Source organism: Drosophila arizonae, chromosome 4, assembly GCF_054131065.1.
Source record: "Drosophila arizonae isolate 15081-1271.41 chromosome 4, UAZ_ARI_1.0, whole genome shotgun sequence".
Taxonomy (NCBI): Eukaryota; Metazoa; Arthropoda; class Insecta; order Diptera; family Drosophilidae; genus Drosophila; species Drosophila arizonae.
Window position 1 is genome coordinate 13,083,071 of NC_142924.1, and position 14,615 is coordinate 13,097,685.

The 14,615-nt window shown below is 47.5% G+C and overlaps 2 protein-coding genes and 4 pseudogenes across 27 annotated transcripts in view; 5 read left to right on the forward strand and 1 right to left on the reverse strand.

Moving 5' to 3' along the window:
* The first annotated feature begins 6 nt into the window (after positions 1-6).
* Positions 7-1,667, forward strand: Cyp40 (Cyclophilin 40). The gene is made up of 4 exons (XM_018006424.2): positions 7-226; positions 319-563; positions 622-942; positions 1,014-1,667. The coding sequence occupies exons 1-4, from the start codon at positions 139-141 to the stop codon at positions 1,506-1,508; spliced, it is 1,149 nt and encodes a 382-aa protein (XP_017861913.1). The 5' UTR covers positions 7-138; the 3' UTR covers positions 1,509-1,667.
* Positions 1,668-1,747: 80 nt separating this feature from the next.
* Positions 1,748-14,615, reverse strand: part of fry (microtubule binding protein furry) — a 49,382-nt gene continuing 36,514 nt past the window's right edge. For 17 of the 26 annotated variants that reach the window (XM_089466709.1, XM_089466688.1, XM_089466702.1 and 14 more), the window contains 16 exons: positions 13,963-14,082; positions 13,751-13,884; positions 13,589-13,687; positions 13,354-13,488; positions 13,128-13,299; positions 12,960-13,065; positions 12,558-12,893; positions 5,909-7,508; positions 5,334-5,840; positions 4,661-5,281; positions 4,349-4,378; positions 4,014-4,061; positions 2,933-3,892; positions 2,615-2,860; positions 2,195-2,558; positions 1,748-2,134 (listed from right to left, as the gene is read on the reverse strand). In XM_089466709.1, coding sequence (XP_089322835.1) covers positions 1,953-2,134; positions 2,195-2,558; positions 2,615-2,860; positions 2,933-3,892; positions 4,014-4,061; positions 4,349-4,378; positions 4,661-5,281; positions 5,334-5,840; positions 5,909-7,508; positions 12,558-12,893; positions 12,960-13,065; positions 13,128-13,299; positions 13,354-13,488; positions 13,589-13,687; positions 13,751-13,884; positions 13,963-14,082 — 5,660 coding nt within the window. In that variant the 3' untranslated portion in view covers positions 1,748-1,952. The remainder of the gene's footprint in view (positions 2,135-2,194; positions 2,559-2,614; positions 2,861-2,932; positions 3,893-4,013; positions 4,062-4,348; positions 4,379-4,660; positions 5,282-5,333; positions 5,841-5,908; positions 7,509-12,557; positions 12,894-12,959; positions 13,066-13,127; positions 13,300-13,353; positions 13,489-13,588; positions 13,688-13,750; positions 13,885-13,962; positions 14,083-14,615) is intronic. The other 9 variants (XM_018006404.2, XM_018006399.2, XM_089466708.1 and 6 more) reach the window with 4 other exon arrangements.
* LOC108613155 (serine protease 1 pseudogene) lies at positions 7,793-8,710 on the forward strand (annotated as a pseudogene).
* Positions 9,299-10,212, forward strand: LOC108613159 (serine protease 1 pseudogene; annotated as a pseudogene).
* Positions 10,462-11,354, forward strand: LOC108613158 (serine protease 1 pseudogene; annotated as a pseudogene).
* On the forward strand, positions 11,627-12,495 carry LOC108613160 (serine protease 1 pseudogene; annotated as a pseudogene).

Below are 14,615 nucleotides of genomic sequence, written 5' to 3' on the forward strand. Positions count from 1 at the left end.
TCGCGTTCGCAGAATGCAACAGATGGGCAGCACAGTCGAAATGTAAATCGCATATTGTTTGTTTACTTGCCTTTAAATAGTTTGCAATTGAGTTGAGAGTAAGAACGAGTGGCTAAAGGCTACGCCTTAATAACCAATATGAGCCCAGCCAAACAGGAACTGCTACAGCCGGTGAAGACAACGAATCCCATTGTCTATTTCGACATTAGCATTGGCAAGGAGAGCGGTAAGCGAAACGAGCAGCTCACAATCTGAGCTTGACCCAGTTAAACGTTATCGTATGTATGTATAATTTCATATCGCGATTTCTGTGCACAGCGGGACGCATGATAATTGAACTGCGCAAGGATGTTGTGCCAAAAACAGCGGAAAATTTCCGTGCCCTCTGCACGGGCGAACGTGGCATAGGGCAGCTGGGCGAGCGGCTGCACTACAAGGGCACGCGTTTCCATACGATCAAGCGAGTGTTTGCCGTTCAAGGTGGCGATATTGTGAACAACGATGGCACCAGCGGCGAAAGCATCTATGGTCCACTGTTTGAGGATGAGAACTTTGAGCTGACGGTGAGTGGAGCGAGGGATACAAGTGATTCATTGACAACTAACACCGTCTTGACTGCAGCACAATGAAGAGGGCGTGGTCAGCATGGCCAACTATGGCACGCCAAACACAAACAACTCGCAATTCTTCATCACAGCCGTCGGCTGTGAGAACCTCAATGGGATCAACGTGGTTGTGGGCCGTGTATTGCGGGGCCTGGGCATCGTTGCCGAAATGGAACAGAACTGCAACGATGAAGCCCAACCAACGACAGATATAACTATAACAGACTGTGGTGAGCTGGCTCCAGGTGAGGATTGGGGCATTGAGTGCAGTGATGAGACAGCAGACAAGCTGCCACCCTATCCCCAAGATTGGACGGGCAAATTCAAGAAGCCAACGGTAAGAAGCCAGCGATCTCTATTATGCAATCGTGATTCATGTTAAACATTTGTTGTTGTTCTTCGTGCTAGTGTGACGCGGCTGTTAGCCTCCTCACGGGCATGCGACAGTCGGGTAATCACTTTTTTCAGCTGGGTCGCTACTATGAGGCCCGAGCCAAATACCGCAAAGCGAATCGTTATTATACGATGCTGCGCCGCAACTTTGACTGGCAGGAGCTGAAGCGGAGTCAAGGTGACTCAGAACTGAGAAGATTGGATGCCTTTTCCGTGGTGAATAACATCAACATGGCAGCTGTCGAGCTGAAATTGGGCAACTATCAGCATGCCAAATATGAGTGCTCCGAGGCCATACGCTTGGATCCCAAATGCAGCAAAGCGTTCTATAGACGAGGACAAGCGCAACGCGCCTTGCGCAACTACGAGGAGGCCATAAAAGATCTGAAGCATGCACACAGCCTGTTGCCAGAAAATAAACAAATCCTGAATGAACTGAACAGTGCCAAGCAGCTTCTGGCCGAATACAATAAACAGCAACGAAATGCGCTCAAGAATCTGTTCAACTAGTTAAGAACGTTTATGTATATGAATATGTGTGTCAAAGCATCACACCTGACTAAATGCTAAGCTGACAAATTTGCTCTATTTACTTTAGGTTGTCGCAGTTCAATGTGGACATAAAAAGAATACAAATAATTTGTAATTAAATGTTTATTATACAAAAAATTGCAAATTGTTGTTCAATGTTCCCAAGGGTTAATCAAAGAGCTCACTTCTGGAGCTTTATATGTCAAAACTAATTGCGATCAGTGTTAAATAGTTATGTATATATATTATGTAATTATATCGTACTTAAAACACATTTGTTCATACACAATAATGCTCGTTCAACTCTCAACTGAATGATAGTGCCCTATAATGCTGCTTAAATATTAACAACTAAATTTGATTACATATCAAAATGAGCTTAAGTCCTCACTAATTTTAAACATATGTAGGGTTCCTCTATACTTAAAGATTTGTCACAATGTCCTGCTCGCTGCGATGCAAATTGCCCGAACCAACGCCCATAGAGTAGCTCTTCATATTGATTTCCATGTTGGTCAGAGCGCTCGAGACATGATACAAGTTCTCTGAGAGTATAGCATATACTTCGTACAGCTCCGAGTCCGATTTAGATACAATGAAGGCCTCTGCTGGTCAAACAAATATGTTACAAGTAGTTCTTATAGTTAAGTCATTCGAACACAAACCTGTGCGATCCTTCATAATGCTATGTGCATACGCATTCAATATGATTGAAATCTCATCGAACTTGATGCGACTATCCAAATTGCCATAGCTAAATATAGTCAGACTCTGATCACCTGCACTCAGCGTGGACACGCGTCGATACTGTCGCACATGAGAAATGGCGCTCGACCAGCGCTGCAGATCAATATGTTCGTGCAGCGACGCCTCAAATTCTTCCTGCGTCATGGGCAAGCTTGGCGAGGGCGTGGGAGTATGCTCACCCTCCGTCGAGGTGGATGACTCCAGGCAATCTAGTTCAGCTTCGCTAGTACAGCGCACCAAAGCATCTCGCACCAAGGCGTAGAGATCGGATATGTCGTGCATCTTTAGGAAAAGTAAAAATTAGCATTAAGCACATTTTCCTAGACGCTTTCACTTACGTTTTCATTGACGCGAAAATGATTAACGACATTTGAGGATATTTTATGATTCGATTCAATCAGCAAAAGTAGCTGAAACATTAGCTTATACAAAGAGCGACCCAAGTCCAGAACAACTTCCGTGGAGGCGGGATCGAAGGGCATGCACGCAATGCTGGAACTGCTGGGTAGCTCCATGCTAGAGGCCGCCACATCGGATTCATTAAAGAGGGACAGTTTGCAAGATGTCTTCACGGCATCCAGGCACTGCAAAATGGAATGAAAATGAAATGGAATCAAATGAAAACAAATACTATAAATAGAAGTAAAAGTACTCACCTCCAGTACCTGATCTTTGCGATCAAAGAACGTCTCCAGATGCTCTTGCACTTCCAGCACATTGAATCTTAAAGTTTCCAACAGCTTCGGCGTGGTGGGCAGCACTTCACTGCACCAAACACGCGGCGGATCGGCGCGTGCACTCAATAAATCCGTAAAGAGGGATATGCGATTTCCTAGCTGTGAGCCGATGCCAGTGAAGAATTTCTTCGCCTCCTTGGAAATGCTGATTGTCTTGAAGGTCAGCTCCTTGACCAGCCTATATAGCTGCTGCAGCAGCTCAGAAGTGTGCGCCGAGGGTTGATTAACCAGCATCGACTGCAGTTGACGACGCCAGTTTTCCTCAGCCTCATCTCGCACGGCGGCCCCAAAGCGAATGATGCCCTGCATATGTGGCGAGGCATTGCATGGCGTGATGTCACCCAAGTCTCCTGCACTGGAGCCGCTGGTGTCACTGCGCGACACCGAATTACGACGACGCCGCTCCCGCAAGCTCAGCGAAGAAGGCGGTGCGCCGCCTAGGAAGGACTTCAAGAACGATTGGCGGTGATCGTCGTCTAGCGGAGACTCCGACTCGGCTTCTTCATCAGATGAATCGTCTGCGGTCTGTCGCTTGCGCTTACTCAGAATGGGTGTCTTATCGCTGAAGCTATCCTCCAGCGCTGACGAATGGCCGCCCTTGATAGAGCCGCCCATGCCGCTGCCGAGATTCAGAAGATCTTCATCACCCTCAAAGAGCTGATGGCGGCGCACGCCCCAATTAAAGTTATCGGTGGATTCACCGGCAATGCTATCCTCGTACTCCAGGAAGTCGAAGTCCTTGAACACAGTAAAATCGGGCTGACCATCGTCGCGGCGCGAGCCGCTGCTTAGATCGCCCTGCGGACCTGATGTCTCCTCCGTCGATGAGGCGGCCGATGATTGCCGTTCCATGAGATCCGAGGATTGGCTAAAGATGACCTGAATATTGGAAAATAAACGTTGCATCAGTACGTAATCTAGGCAGAGAGCACATGCAGTATAAACACTCAAGTAGATATATGGAATCAAACATTAAGTAAGAAAAGAGTGGAAAGCTTACGCTTTGTCTGGTCGCAATCGATCCTGTTAGTAGCGATGTGCTCAGAGACTGAACGTATTAAAACGAAGAAAAACGAAACAAACAGTTTGAAATAAAACAGAGACACATGCAAGAAAAGTGCGGAACGGAAGAAAAATGCAAATGAAACAAAAGAGAACTAGCGATGCCCAAAAGAGATGTCCCAGACTGAGAACACGCCTTCAGCATGTGTACGAAATGTGTGGAATGAAACGGAGGAGCAATGCATAAAGGTACACGTGAAATGAAACGAGCCAAAACAAATTACGTAAACAAAGACAAAGCTACACGTGACATTTAGAAACATGTTCTTTTACCTTTGAGCAAATAGAGTTTAGAAAATCGTCCTATAATTAGGTTTGGTTCGGGTTGTTAATGATGATATAATGGCGTGTTAGATTTGGTTTGATATTGGAATTGGTTTATATCAACATTGATTTATAATTTAGTTTATATTTTTGTTTGTTACATGAAAGAAAAAGAATTAGAAATAAATAATTTGGTAGAGATGATGGCCATATTAGAAAGCAGGAGCTGAAAAAGCTAGCGCTAGGGGAGCTCAAAGCATGCACCTGGCTAATGTACAAGCTGGAAACCCCCTTTCGAACCCCTTGTGGCCAGAAACTTACCGATGGCGACTTGGGCAAGCCGACCCGCTGTCCACAGGTGGTCAACAGATTGACCAGGCACTCGCGCACCCGGCACTGTGACATCCAAGGACGCTTCCAGCCGCTCAGTGGCACGGTATCCGCAGGAGATAGACTGGCACTGCGCCTGGGTGAGTTGGGTGTGCCAACAACACTGCCAAGGCCAATGCCGTGCTGCTGCTGCTGGTGCTGCTGGGCAGCGGCGGCAGAGGCGCCAATGGCTGATACATTCCCATGGGCGCGCTGTTGCTGCAGTTGTGCACCCGCCTGCTGTGCAGGCGCAACTGTCACGGTGGTGGCATTGGTCAGTGTGGAGTTTAGCGACGAGCTGCCTGTGGCGGATGCTGCAGAGCCAGATGTGGGCTCCTCGGTTTTGAGCAAGATGCGACGTCCGATCAGCGGAGTTTGCGACACGTCGAAGGTGAACTCCATGGTGCGGCCGGCCAGTTCCTTTTTACAGAACATATCCGAGTCCGGATATGCGCCATAGAAGGAGAACGATAAGCCGGCGCTGCTGCCATCACTGGGCGGCACCACCTGCAGCGAAGAGCTGCGTGTAACGATGAGTTTTAAGATCTTCAAAGAATCCTTCCAGTTCACAGTCTGCAAAATAGTAGAGTTAGAGATAGTCCCGAAATCTATATGATAAACTCACATCCAGATATTTGCCTATGGCACGCAGCAAGTCCGCATTGATATTCTGTGCCTGTGGCGCCGATAGATCCACATAATGTAACATGCAGTGAATGACGTTGAGGACCGGCACTTGGACCTGTTGAGGCCCCTTCTCCAGTACCTCGATGAGGAAGGCCAACATGTGGAGGCCCATGTGAGCGTATGTGTCGTGCAAGTACTTGACCACACACTTGGTCCACTGGAATGATTCCTTGCAGAACGTTTTGCGACTGTACAAGGTCATCACTGTGCCCAGATTCTCCAGCTTGGCGCCCAGCTCCGTGGACACGTGTGCAATATTCTCAGCGCTGCGTATACAAATTTCATTGGCATCCTCATAGTGGAGCAGCATATACGGCAGCAGCGCAATCACGTTCATGGGAAAAGCACAGCTCTGTGTGGGATCACAGACTGGCAGGCTGAGCAGCGGTGCGAACTGGGACAGCAGCGTGATTGTTGGCTCATAGGTGGCACTGTGGGTGCAGCCCTGATGGAAAAATAGAGAAAAGTTTATTACCGGCTTACGCTGACTGTGATCAGTCGTCATTGGCTCACCTTCAAAAGCAGCGCATGCACGCCAGGGTATGCGGTCCATTTGAGCTGCTGCTGCAGCTTCTCGACTTTGTCCCGCGCATCGGGTCTATCCAGCGGCAGGCGATGCAGTACGCGGGTTAGCAGACGCAATGCCAGCAAGAACTCGTGCTCATAGTCCGACTCGAGCAGTGAAACCGATAGCCAGAATAGCTGCGCCAATATGGTCATCTTGTCATCCTGCGTGGCCGTATCGCCCAGCATCTTCAGGCTCTGTGCGCTACGTGAGCGCGACAAGGCGGAGCCAGCACCGACGCCAACTCCGCCCACGCCAAACTTGCAGACAACACTGCGCTCCAGCTCGATGCCTGAGGCGCGATTCCTCAGCTCCACCTGCTTGTCGCAGGGCGAGTTGTTGGCCTTGCGGCCGCAATAGGACACCGAGTAGCTGGTGCTGCGTCCATGACTGGGTATGGAGTAGTTGGAGGATTGCGGTGTCATGCCCGACGGCGACTTCTTGCCAGGCAGTATAGAGTTGGGCCCGCCGTCCTTGTTGTTCAGATTGGGCGTGCTCTTGAAAATGTCCTTCATGACGTCCAGCGGCCGGAAGTCAGAGTCCAAGCTGTCGACAGCAGCTTCCAGCGTCAGCAGCAGCTCCGTTACATAGCCCTGCATATCCTCGCCCTGCTCCGCTACAGTCTCCACCAGACGGGATAGTATGTCCGAGAGCATGCGCGAATTGATAGGCACATTGAGGGCGCGAAAGATTTGGAGGCAACGCCCGGCATAGTGACGCAAGGAGCAGGATAAGCCCAGCTGCAAAGCCGTCTGCGCCCATCGCTCGGCAATGCGCGCCTGTGGATAGCTATCGGCAAACACCTTGACCATGTGCTTGAGGAAACAGCTCAGCTGCTCCGCTGACTTCACCGACCACACCTTAGCTGTGATATCCTCGTAGTTCCACAGCGGCTGGCTGGTGTCCTGAGCTAGGAACTTGATTAAACTCTTGATAACATGCGCTATGGGCATGCTGGGACCCGGCTGGGGAGGAGCGTGCTCATCCGCATGGATTAACGGCACCTCCGAGTTTTCCGTATTATTCGGATTGATCTGCAGCGCAGCGGGCGTAGCCGTCAAAGCTGCTGGCGTGGCACTCGCCCCTGGGCCCTGCACTGGGGGCGGCTGCTGCTGATTCTGCGGCGTCTGCGGCAGCGTCTGCTGGTTGGTCGAGTGCGACGCAATGATCGTCGAGCTCGAGAGATTATGCTGCAGTGCATAGGCAGCCGCCTGGGGGCTTACGTGCAGCAGATAGCTATCGAATTGCTGGTGCAGCTCCGTAAAGTTATTGTCAATCACGGGCAGAGCGGGCACAGTCAGGCCCAAATCCAGCTTGCTCGTCTCACTGTTGAGCAGAATGCGCGCGACAGTCAGATGATCATTGTGCTCAGCCAGGACAATCAGCAAATTGACACAGAGCTGCTTGCAATGCTGGCGCACAATGACTCTGGTGTGATCGAGGCCCAAGAACAAGATGTGCAGCATCAGGGGCAAATGAAGCGTCCAATCGATGCCAGGAATGCCATCCACCACAATGTCTGTGAGCAGCATGACAGCCACATTGCAGCTGCAAGAGAAGAGAATTGGAGATTATTATAGAGCTAAAACGTTCTCAAAGATTTTGTTTTTGTTTTTGTTTTTTGTAACAAACGGAAACTTTTAAGACTAACTTTTTTACTCTTGATATTGCTGAGGATCTTCAATTTCGAAATGCTTAGCCTAATGCCCAAACACATTATTTGTTAAAACTTATTTTGTTTACCTCGCAAATGAATCATGCTAATTAGTATATCTTGCCAAGGGGCTTTACCTAAAAAGTGGGTCAGTTTACTATATAAGCTCCAACCCCAACTCTTACTACTTTCATTCAGAATGAAGGTGGTGATAATATTTCTGCTCTTTACCCTTGCTCTAACAAGCAGTTCGGCTGCCGTTGAGGGAGTATATGATGACTTACGACTTGATGTGGAGCCAGTGCCAGAGCCGCTCCTTGAGCTGGAACCTCAAAACATCATCACGAATGGCTATATAGCACCAGAGGGCAAAGCCCCGTATATTGTGGGTCTGCTATTCAGCAAAAGAAATTCAGGCGCATGGTGTGGCGGCTCAATAATTGGAAATACTTGGGTCCTAACCGCTTCACATTGCTCAAAGGGATTCAGCACGGTGACCATTTACTACGGCTCGAATCGTCGTGCCCAGGGCACAGTGATACACACTGTGAACGCGGACAATATCATTAACCATCGCACCCATGACATAGCATTGATACGCACTCCACACGTGACCTTCACCGATCGCATCAACCTGGTCAAACTACCCAGTGTGAGCAACGCTGGTGAACTCTATGTCAATAAACGGACAACGGCCTGCGGCTGGGGTATAACCACCTCCACTAGGACACCCGACCAACTGCAATGCGTCGATGCGACTGTTATATCGAACCAGCAATGTGCCAGAGTCTATGCGGCTGGCTCAATCAACAGCCAAATCCTCTGCATAAGCACTCCAGGCGGCAGATCCATTTGCTCTGGCGACTCGGGCGGACCGCTTGTCACACAGGACAATACTATTCTGATTGGCATTAGTCAGTTCGTTTCTTCCAGAGGCTGCACAGCTGGGCATCCGGCTGGCTTCACTCGTGTTACGAGTTTTCTAGCTTGGATACGTCAGCACACTGACATCTCGTACTAAATCCTTATAACTATTTGCAAGCACAATCATAATTGAAGAAGTTTTGATTTAATAAAAATTATTCACTGCAATCAACTTACATTATTTCATTGTGATTTTATAAACTATCATTGTAATCTAGTATAAATTAATTAAAAATGCCTAAAGAATATGCGCAAAGAGGTATATACCATGTTATTATACCAATTCACCCATATTTAATCAGTATAATGTAATGCTTCAGGGGTTTTCTTAACAAATGGCTCATTGTGTGGAAGATCGATAAGCGGGAAATCCACTTGTGGCGGTGACTCCGATGGCCCCTTGGTTACACACTCTGATCGCACCTTGTTTGGTATAGCATCATTTTTCTCTGGAGCTGGCTGCATGATAGCCCAGCTGGTTTCACTAGAATTACGGCTCACTTGGACTGGATACAAAAAACTCTGTCTGGAGTTGCTTACTAAGAAACTAAACATCACCACATAGACAAAGTGTAAAACTAATAAAGGTGGATTCTATACAAACATAGTTTATAGATATGTCTTAGGCCTTTATCAGTGAACCATTATCTTGTATTTCAATAGCTTATTTCTTTTATCATAACATATATTATCATCAGACAATTCTAAACGATGACGTAGCTAATTCCTGACACAGACTATATAAGATCGTAGCTGTTAACGATCAATCACATTCTACTCAAGTATGACAGCTCTCGTGCTACTGCTTTCATTGGTTTTTGCCGCTGCTTTTGCAAACAACAATCAGACCAAGACAAAGATCTCACCGGAGGATCTGCCCGTCGGTATTTTTATTAGCAATGGCTATCCTGCCCCCGAGGACAAGGCTCCATATATCGTCAGTCTGCTGATCAGAACTGATAACAGCAATAGTGCTGCAATAGGCGGCGGCACCATCATCGGCAACACCTGGGTCCTGACAGCAGCTCATTGTCTAACCACGGACTATGTGGACATTCATTATGGCTCCACTTGGCGAGGCAATGGCCAGTATCACCACAGTGTTCGAAAGGAGAACTTCATTCGCCACCATCTCTGGCCCGATACCAAGGGCACCGACATCGGCTTGATACGCACTCCGCACGTTGACTTTACGCCAACAGTTAATAAGGTTAACCTGCCCAGTTTCAGTCAACAGAACGAACTCTTCGAGAACTGGTGGGCAGTAGCTTGTGGCTGGGGAGGACAAGCCAATGGACAGTTGGCTGACTGGCTGCAGTGCGTCGATCTACAAATCATGAGCAACAACGAGTGCTCAAATACCTATGGCAATCTACCAAACGGCATACTGTGTGTGGGCACACCTGATGGAAAATCCACCTGCGGTGGCGACTCCGGTGGCCCGTTGGTAACGCACGACAATCCCATTTTAGTGGGCGTAACATCTTTTGGTTCGGCAGCCGGCTGCACAGTCGGTAAACCGGCTGGTTTTACCCGCGTGACCGCTCACTTGGACTGGATTCGTGAACACTCCGGAATCGCTTACTAATCAACTCCAATTTGCATATATAGCAATCTAATATCTTGTAATGCACACATATGTATATAAACTTATATTAGTTATCATTAAATAAAACATAATCGCATTTCAGTATTTGTGACTCCTTAATGTTGTCTGTAGCTTGTGTTAAAAATTAAAGAGCTGAAGCATTATAAAGAACTGAAATATTATATTTCCACTTAGGAGTCTAATACTACCTAATGTCTTAGCTCATTAATAATCAATCATTATCTTCCATTTCAACCACTTCTTTCCATTATCATTCATAGTTTTTAGGAAAAAAAGTGTAATTACTTTCTGCATCCAGCTATAAAAGTTCGGAACAGTAGACGTTATATTCACTTTCTAGTTAAGCATGAAAGTTCTTCTGGTAATATTTTCATTGGCCTTTGCCGTCGCCTCTGCAGAAGACAATCAGACCAAGATCGAGCCCTCACCAGACGATCATGACCCCAGCAATATCATTACCAATGGCTATGCAGCCTACGAAGGCAAAGCTCCCTACATCGTCAGTCTACTGATAAGAACTGATAACAGCAATCGTGTTGCAATAGGCGGCGGCACCATCATCGGCCACAATTGGGTTCTGACTGCCGCCCATTGCCTAACCACGGACTATGTGGACATTCATTATGGCTCCAATTGGCGTGGCAATGGCCAATACTATCACAGTGTGCGGAAGAACAACTTCATTCGTCACCATCTCTGGCCCAATACCAATGGCAATGACATTGGCCTGATTCGCACTCCGCACGTTGACTTTACCTCCAGGGTGAACAAGGTAAATCTCCCCAAATTCAATCAACAGAAAGAGCTCTTTGAGAACTGGTGGACAGTTGCGTGCGGTTGGGGAGGGCAGGCAAATGGAAAACTGGCTGATTGGCTGCAGTGCGTCGATCTACAAATCATGAGCAACAGAGAGTGCTCTAGGAGCTATGGCAATCTGCCCAATGGCATATTGTGTGTGAAAACACCTGGTGGAAAATCCACCTGCGGAGGTGACTCTGGTGGCCCATTGGTGACACACGATAACCCTATTCTGGTGGGCATAACATCATTTGGTTCGGCAGCAGGCTGCACAGTCGGAAGCCCAGCTGGATTTACCCGCGTGACCGCTCACTTGGACTGGATACGTCAAAATTCTGGCATCGCGTACTACTAAACAAATAAGCTTCTTGAGCTATGTAAAAAACCAATAAAAATGCACTGTATGTAATTACTCCTATAGATAATTAATTTTAAGAAGAAAATTTATTGAGCTTGTGTAGACAGTTAAGAAATCTGAGTAGTAATCCAAACCAATTTTAGTAGCAATAACCATAGGCGCGAACTATCCATTTGAATGAATAATGTTTTAAGCCATTAGCTATCTACAACTATCTTCAATTACCATCCTTAATTACAATTATCATTTGCTATCACCAGACCAAGTTAAGCGAATGGTGTAATTAGTAGGTAGAGTTTCCTATATAAGATCGTAGCTGCAAGTATTTTTACATTCAAATTAAGTATGAAAGTTTTCGCTCAAATTCTTTTGCTGGCTTTGGCCTGCGCCACTGCAATCGGCAATCGGACGACCTCAACGGATGAGGAGCATAATCCCAGCAATATTATTGCCAATGGCTATGCAGCCTACCAAGGAAAAGCGCCCTACATTGTCAGCCTGCTATTGGAAAACTACGACGGAACTCAAGTTGGAATTTGCAGTGGCGTAATCATATCTAATTTTTTGTGCTAACTGCCGCCCAGTGCCTAAGCACGGACGTTGTGGAGGTTCACCTGGGTGCCATTTCCCGAGGCAATGGTCAATATCATTTTAAAGTTTACGAATATGATTTCATTCGTCACGAGAACTGGCCGTCCATGGGCTATGACATCGGACTGATTCGCATTCCCTACGTGGAATTCTCAGCAACCGTAAACCAGATAAATCTGCCAAGACTTAGTCAAAAGAACGAACGCTTTGAGAACAGGTGGGCAGTTGCCTGTGGCTGGGGAGAACTTGCCAATGGTCAAATTGCCGATAGGCTGCAGTGTGTCGATCTACAAATCATGACTAATAACGAGTGCCATGAGAGCTATGGCGTTCTGCCACCGAACGTAGTGTGTGCCAGAAGCACAGGCGGAAAGTCCACATGTAGGGGTGACACCGGCGGCCCACTGGTAGCCCATGACGAGCCCGTTTTGGTGGGCATAACATCTTTCGGTTCGGCTGATGGCTGCACGTTCGGAAAACCAGCTGGCTTTACCCGTGTTACCTCCCACTTAGATTGGATACAATCTAACACGGGAATTTATTACGAATAATGTATGAGTCTTTGAAAATAATAAAAGAGCATTCATAAGAGCAAAACAAATTTGTACTCTTCTATATATCCCTGTGGAGTCACTAAACGGTGATAATTTGCTTTTCACTCACCGATGGAATCCGCTGATAGGTAAACTGACATCGGGTAAAAATTCGGTAAGTGGTGCAAAGTAACCGCCATATTCGGGCATGGGCAGCGGATGGGGATGTGGATTGGCCGGCGCCTCCGCTGTATTGCGTAGCTCCACATTCTCTTCCTGACGCAGCTCTGGATCATTGATTAGTATGTCCTCGGGTCGCGGCAGTATGGACGGACCTGAGGCAGCACGTATTTTATCAGCACCTCGAGGCGGCCGACTGCCTCCGGTAATGGGTGTAACAGCAGCGGCAGCTGCAGCCGCGGCTGCCTGAGTATAGGCGCGTATGCCGCTGTCCGATTTGCAGGTGCTATAAATGCCAAAATAAACTAATTAGTTTCGAGTTTCTTTTGCATTTTAGTTAAATAGAACAAACCCAATTTTAATGGGATCCTCGCCGCTGTGCCGCTTGGTGTGTATGGTGCCCTTCTCCACGGTCAGGTCCTGGGTGCGCGAATCGTTAATGCCGCCCACAGGTTGTCCTGGCAATCAAAGAGCAAAGTCTCAATTAAGTTGCTAAAATCAGATTTCAGCTGCAACTCACCATCGGCACTATGACTGGAAGCCTTTCGCATGCTGGTCAGCCTGTAGAAGGGCGGTGTTTCAGTGCGCTCGATAAGGCAGTTGAGTGTCTCCACTGTCTGCAGCTCGGCCATTAGCTCATCAAGCAAGCGATCCGGGCAGCTGCGTGCCAAATAGAGAGCCACGCGCTTAGCCTGAAAATGCAAAAGTTAATTGCCGAAAACGTGGCCAAAATGCATGTCACTTACATAAGGCAACAGCTCGGTGGGTGCCATGCCACTCATAATGACCAAATAGCGCAGGATGACCTTTAGATTGTTGGGCCAGAACTGACACAAGGTGCCCCACAGCTCCTCAATATCACGCGGATGGGCATCCGAAAACTATGGACAAGCAAGACAACAGACAAAAAGAGAGGGAGAAAGAGAGAGAGAGTCAAGTAGTGTAATATAAATAATTAATATAAATGTTAAGTTTACTCACCTTGGCAGTTATATAAAATAGATTATTCAAAATCATTTCTGTGGCCTCCGTTGAGCCGGTGCCCTCACGACGTCCGCGTGTGCCCGAGTCGGGGAAATACTGCAAATGAAGCATAGCAATAGATAAAGCACAACAGACAAGAGACTTTACAGGCACGCCTACCATAATATAGGAAAGGGGCGTCGCAGGTGGCACACTCGTTGCAACCAGTTCCATGTTCTGCAGCCAGGGCAGCAGACACTGCAGCAGCAAGGCACGCACATCTTCACGGGCGCTCTGAAAACGATGTGTTATCTCTGCAAAGACATATAAAAATAGAGGAAATCAACTGATGTCTGCTGCTGTCTAACAAGTTGCCAGTCGTCGTAACTCACCCGAAAATATGGACATGGTGAGCTCGGGTCGCAAGTGCGCCAGCTGCTTGGAGAGGAAACGCTGCGAACGACAATAGGCATTACTCAGCAGCTCATCCAGCGTGCCAACTTTATCATCTTCTGAAAGCGAACAAAAAGAAAAAGTGAAAGTTTAGTGAATGTAGAACACTTAAGAACCATCATATGAAACATATTCGTAAAAAGGAAACCCAACCACATAAAATACTTCCGGCCATTTGTTGGTTCTGCCGCAGCTGAATGCTCGGCAACAACTGAATGCATCCGGCGAGGGCATCGCTTAGGCAACTCCAAGACTTCGGGTTTTCCAGTTGGTAGAAAGCTTAAAGCCGGCACTGGATAGCTGCGAAGTCGTTGTTTATGTTTACTTCAATCTGTGCCAGCTCACAGCAGACAATAACTAAAAGCCACTAACACAATTACAACTCCTGTTGACAACAATAGCTGCACCACTCTCTCTGCCTCTCCTTTCTGAACCTAGAAATTAGTTGGCGGCCCACTTGTTGGGCCGCCTCTAGCCCGTGACCTTGTCACCTGTTGATTCTATGAATGAAATGTCGACATTTGGCAATGCGCCGACTCCAAATCGGAGGCGAAAAGCTTTCCGGCATTTTTCGCGCCTTCCAATGGCGGCG

Bases quoted from the DNA above. Each gene is read 5' to 3' on its own strand.
- Cyp40 (XM_018006424.2), top strand. From the start codon at position 139: ATGAGCCCAGCCAAACAGGAACTGCTACAGCCGGTGAAGACAACGAAT. The intron at 227-318 runs GTAAGCGAAACG...TTCTGTGCACAG, and splicing joins TAGCATTGGCAAGGAGAGCG to CGGGACGCATGATAATTGAA. The intron at 564-621 runs GTGAGTGGAGCG...TCTTGACTGCAG, and splicing joins ATGAGAACTTTGAGCTGACG to CACAATGAAGAGGGCGTGGT.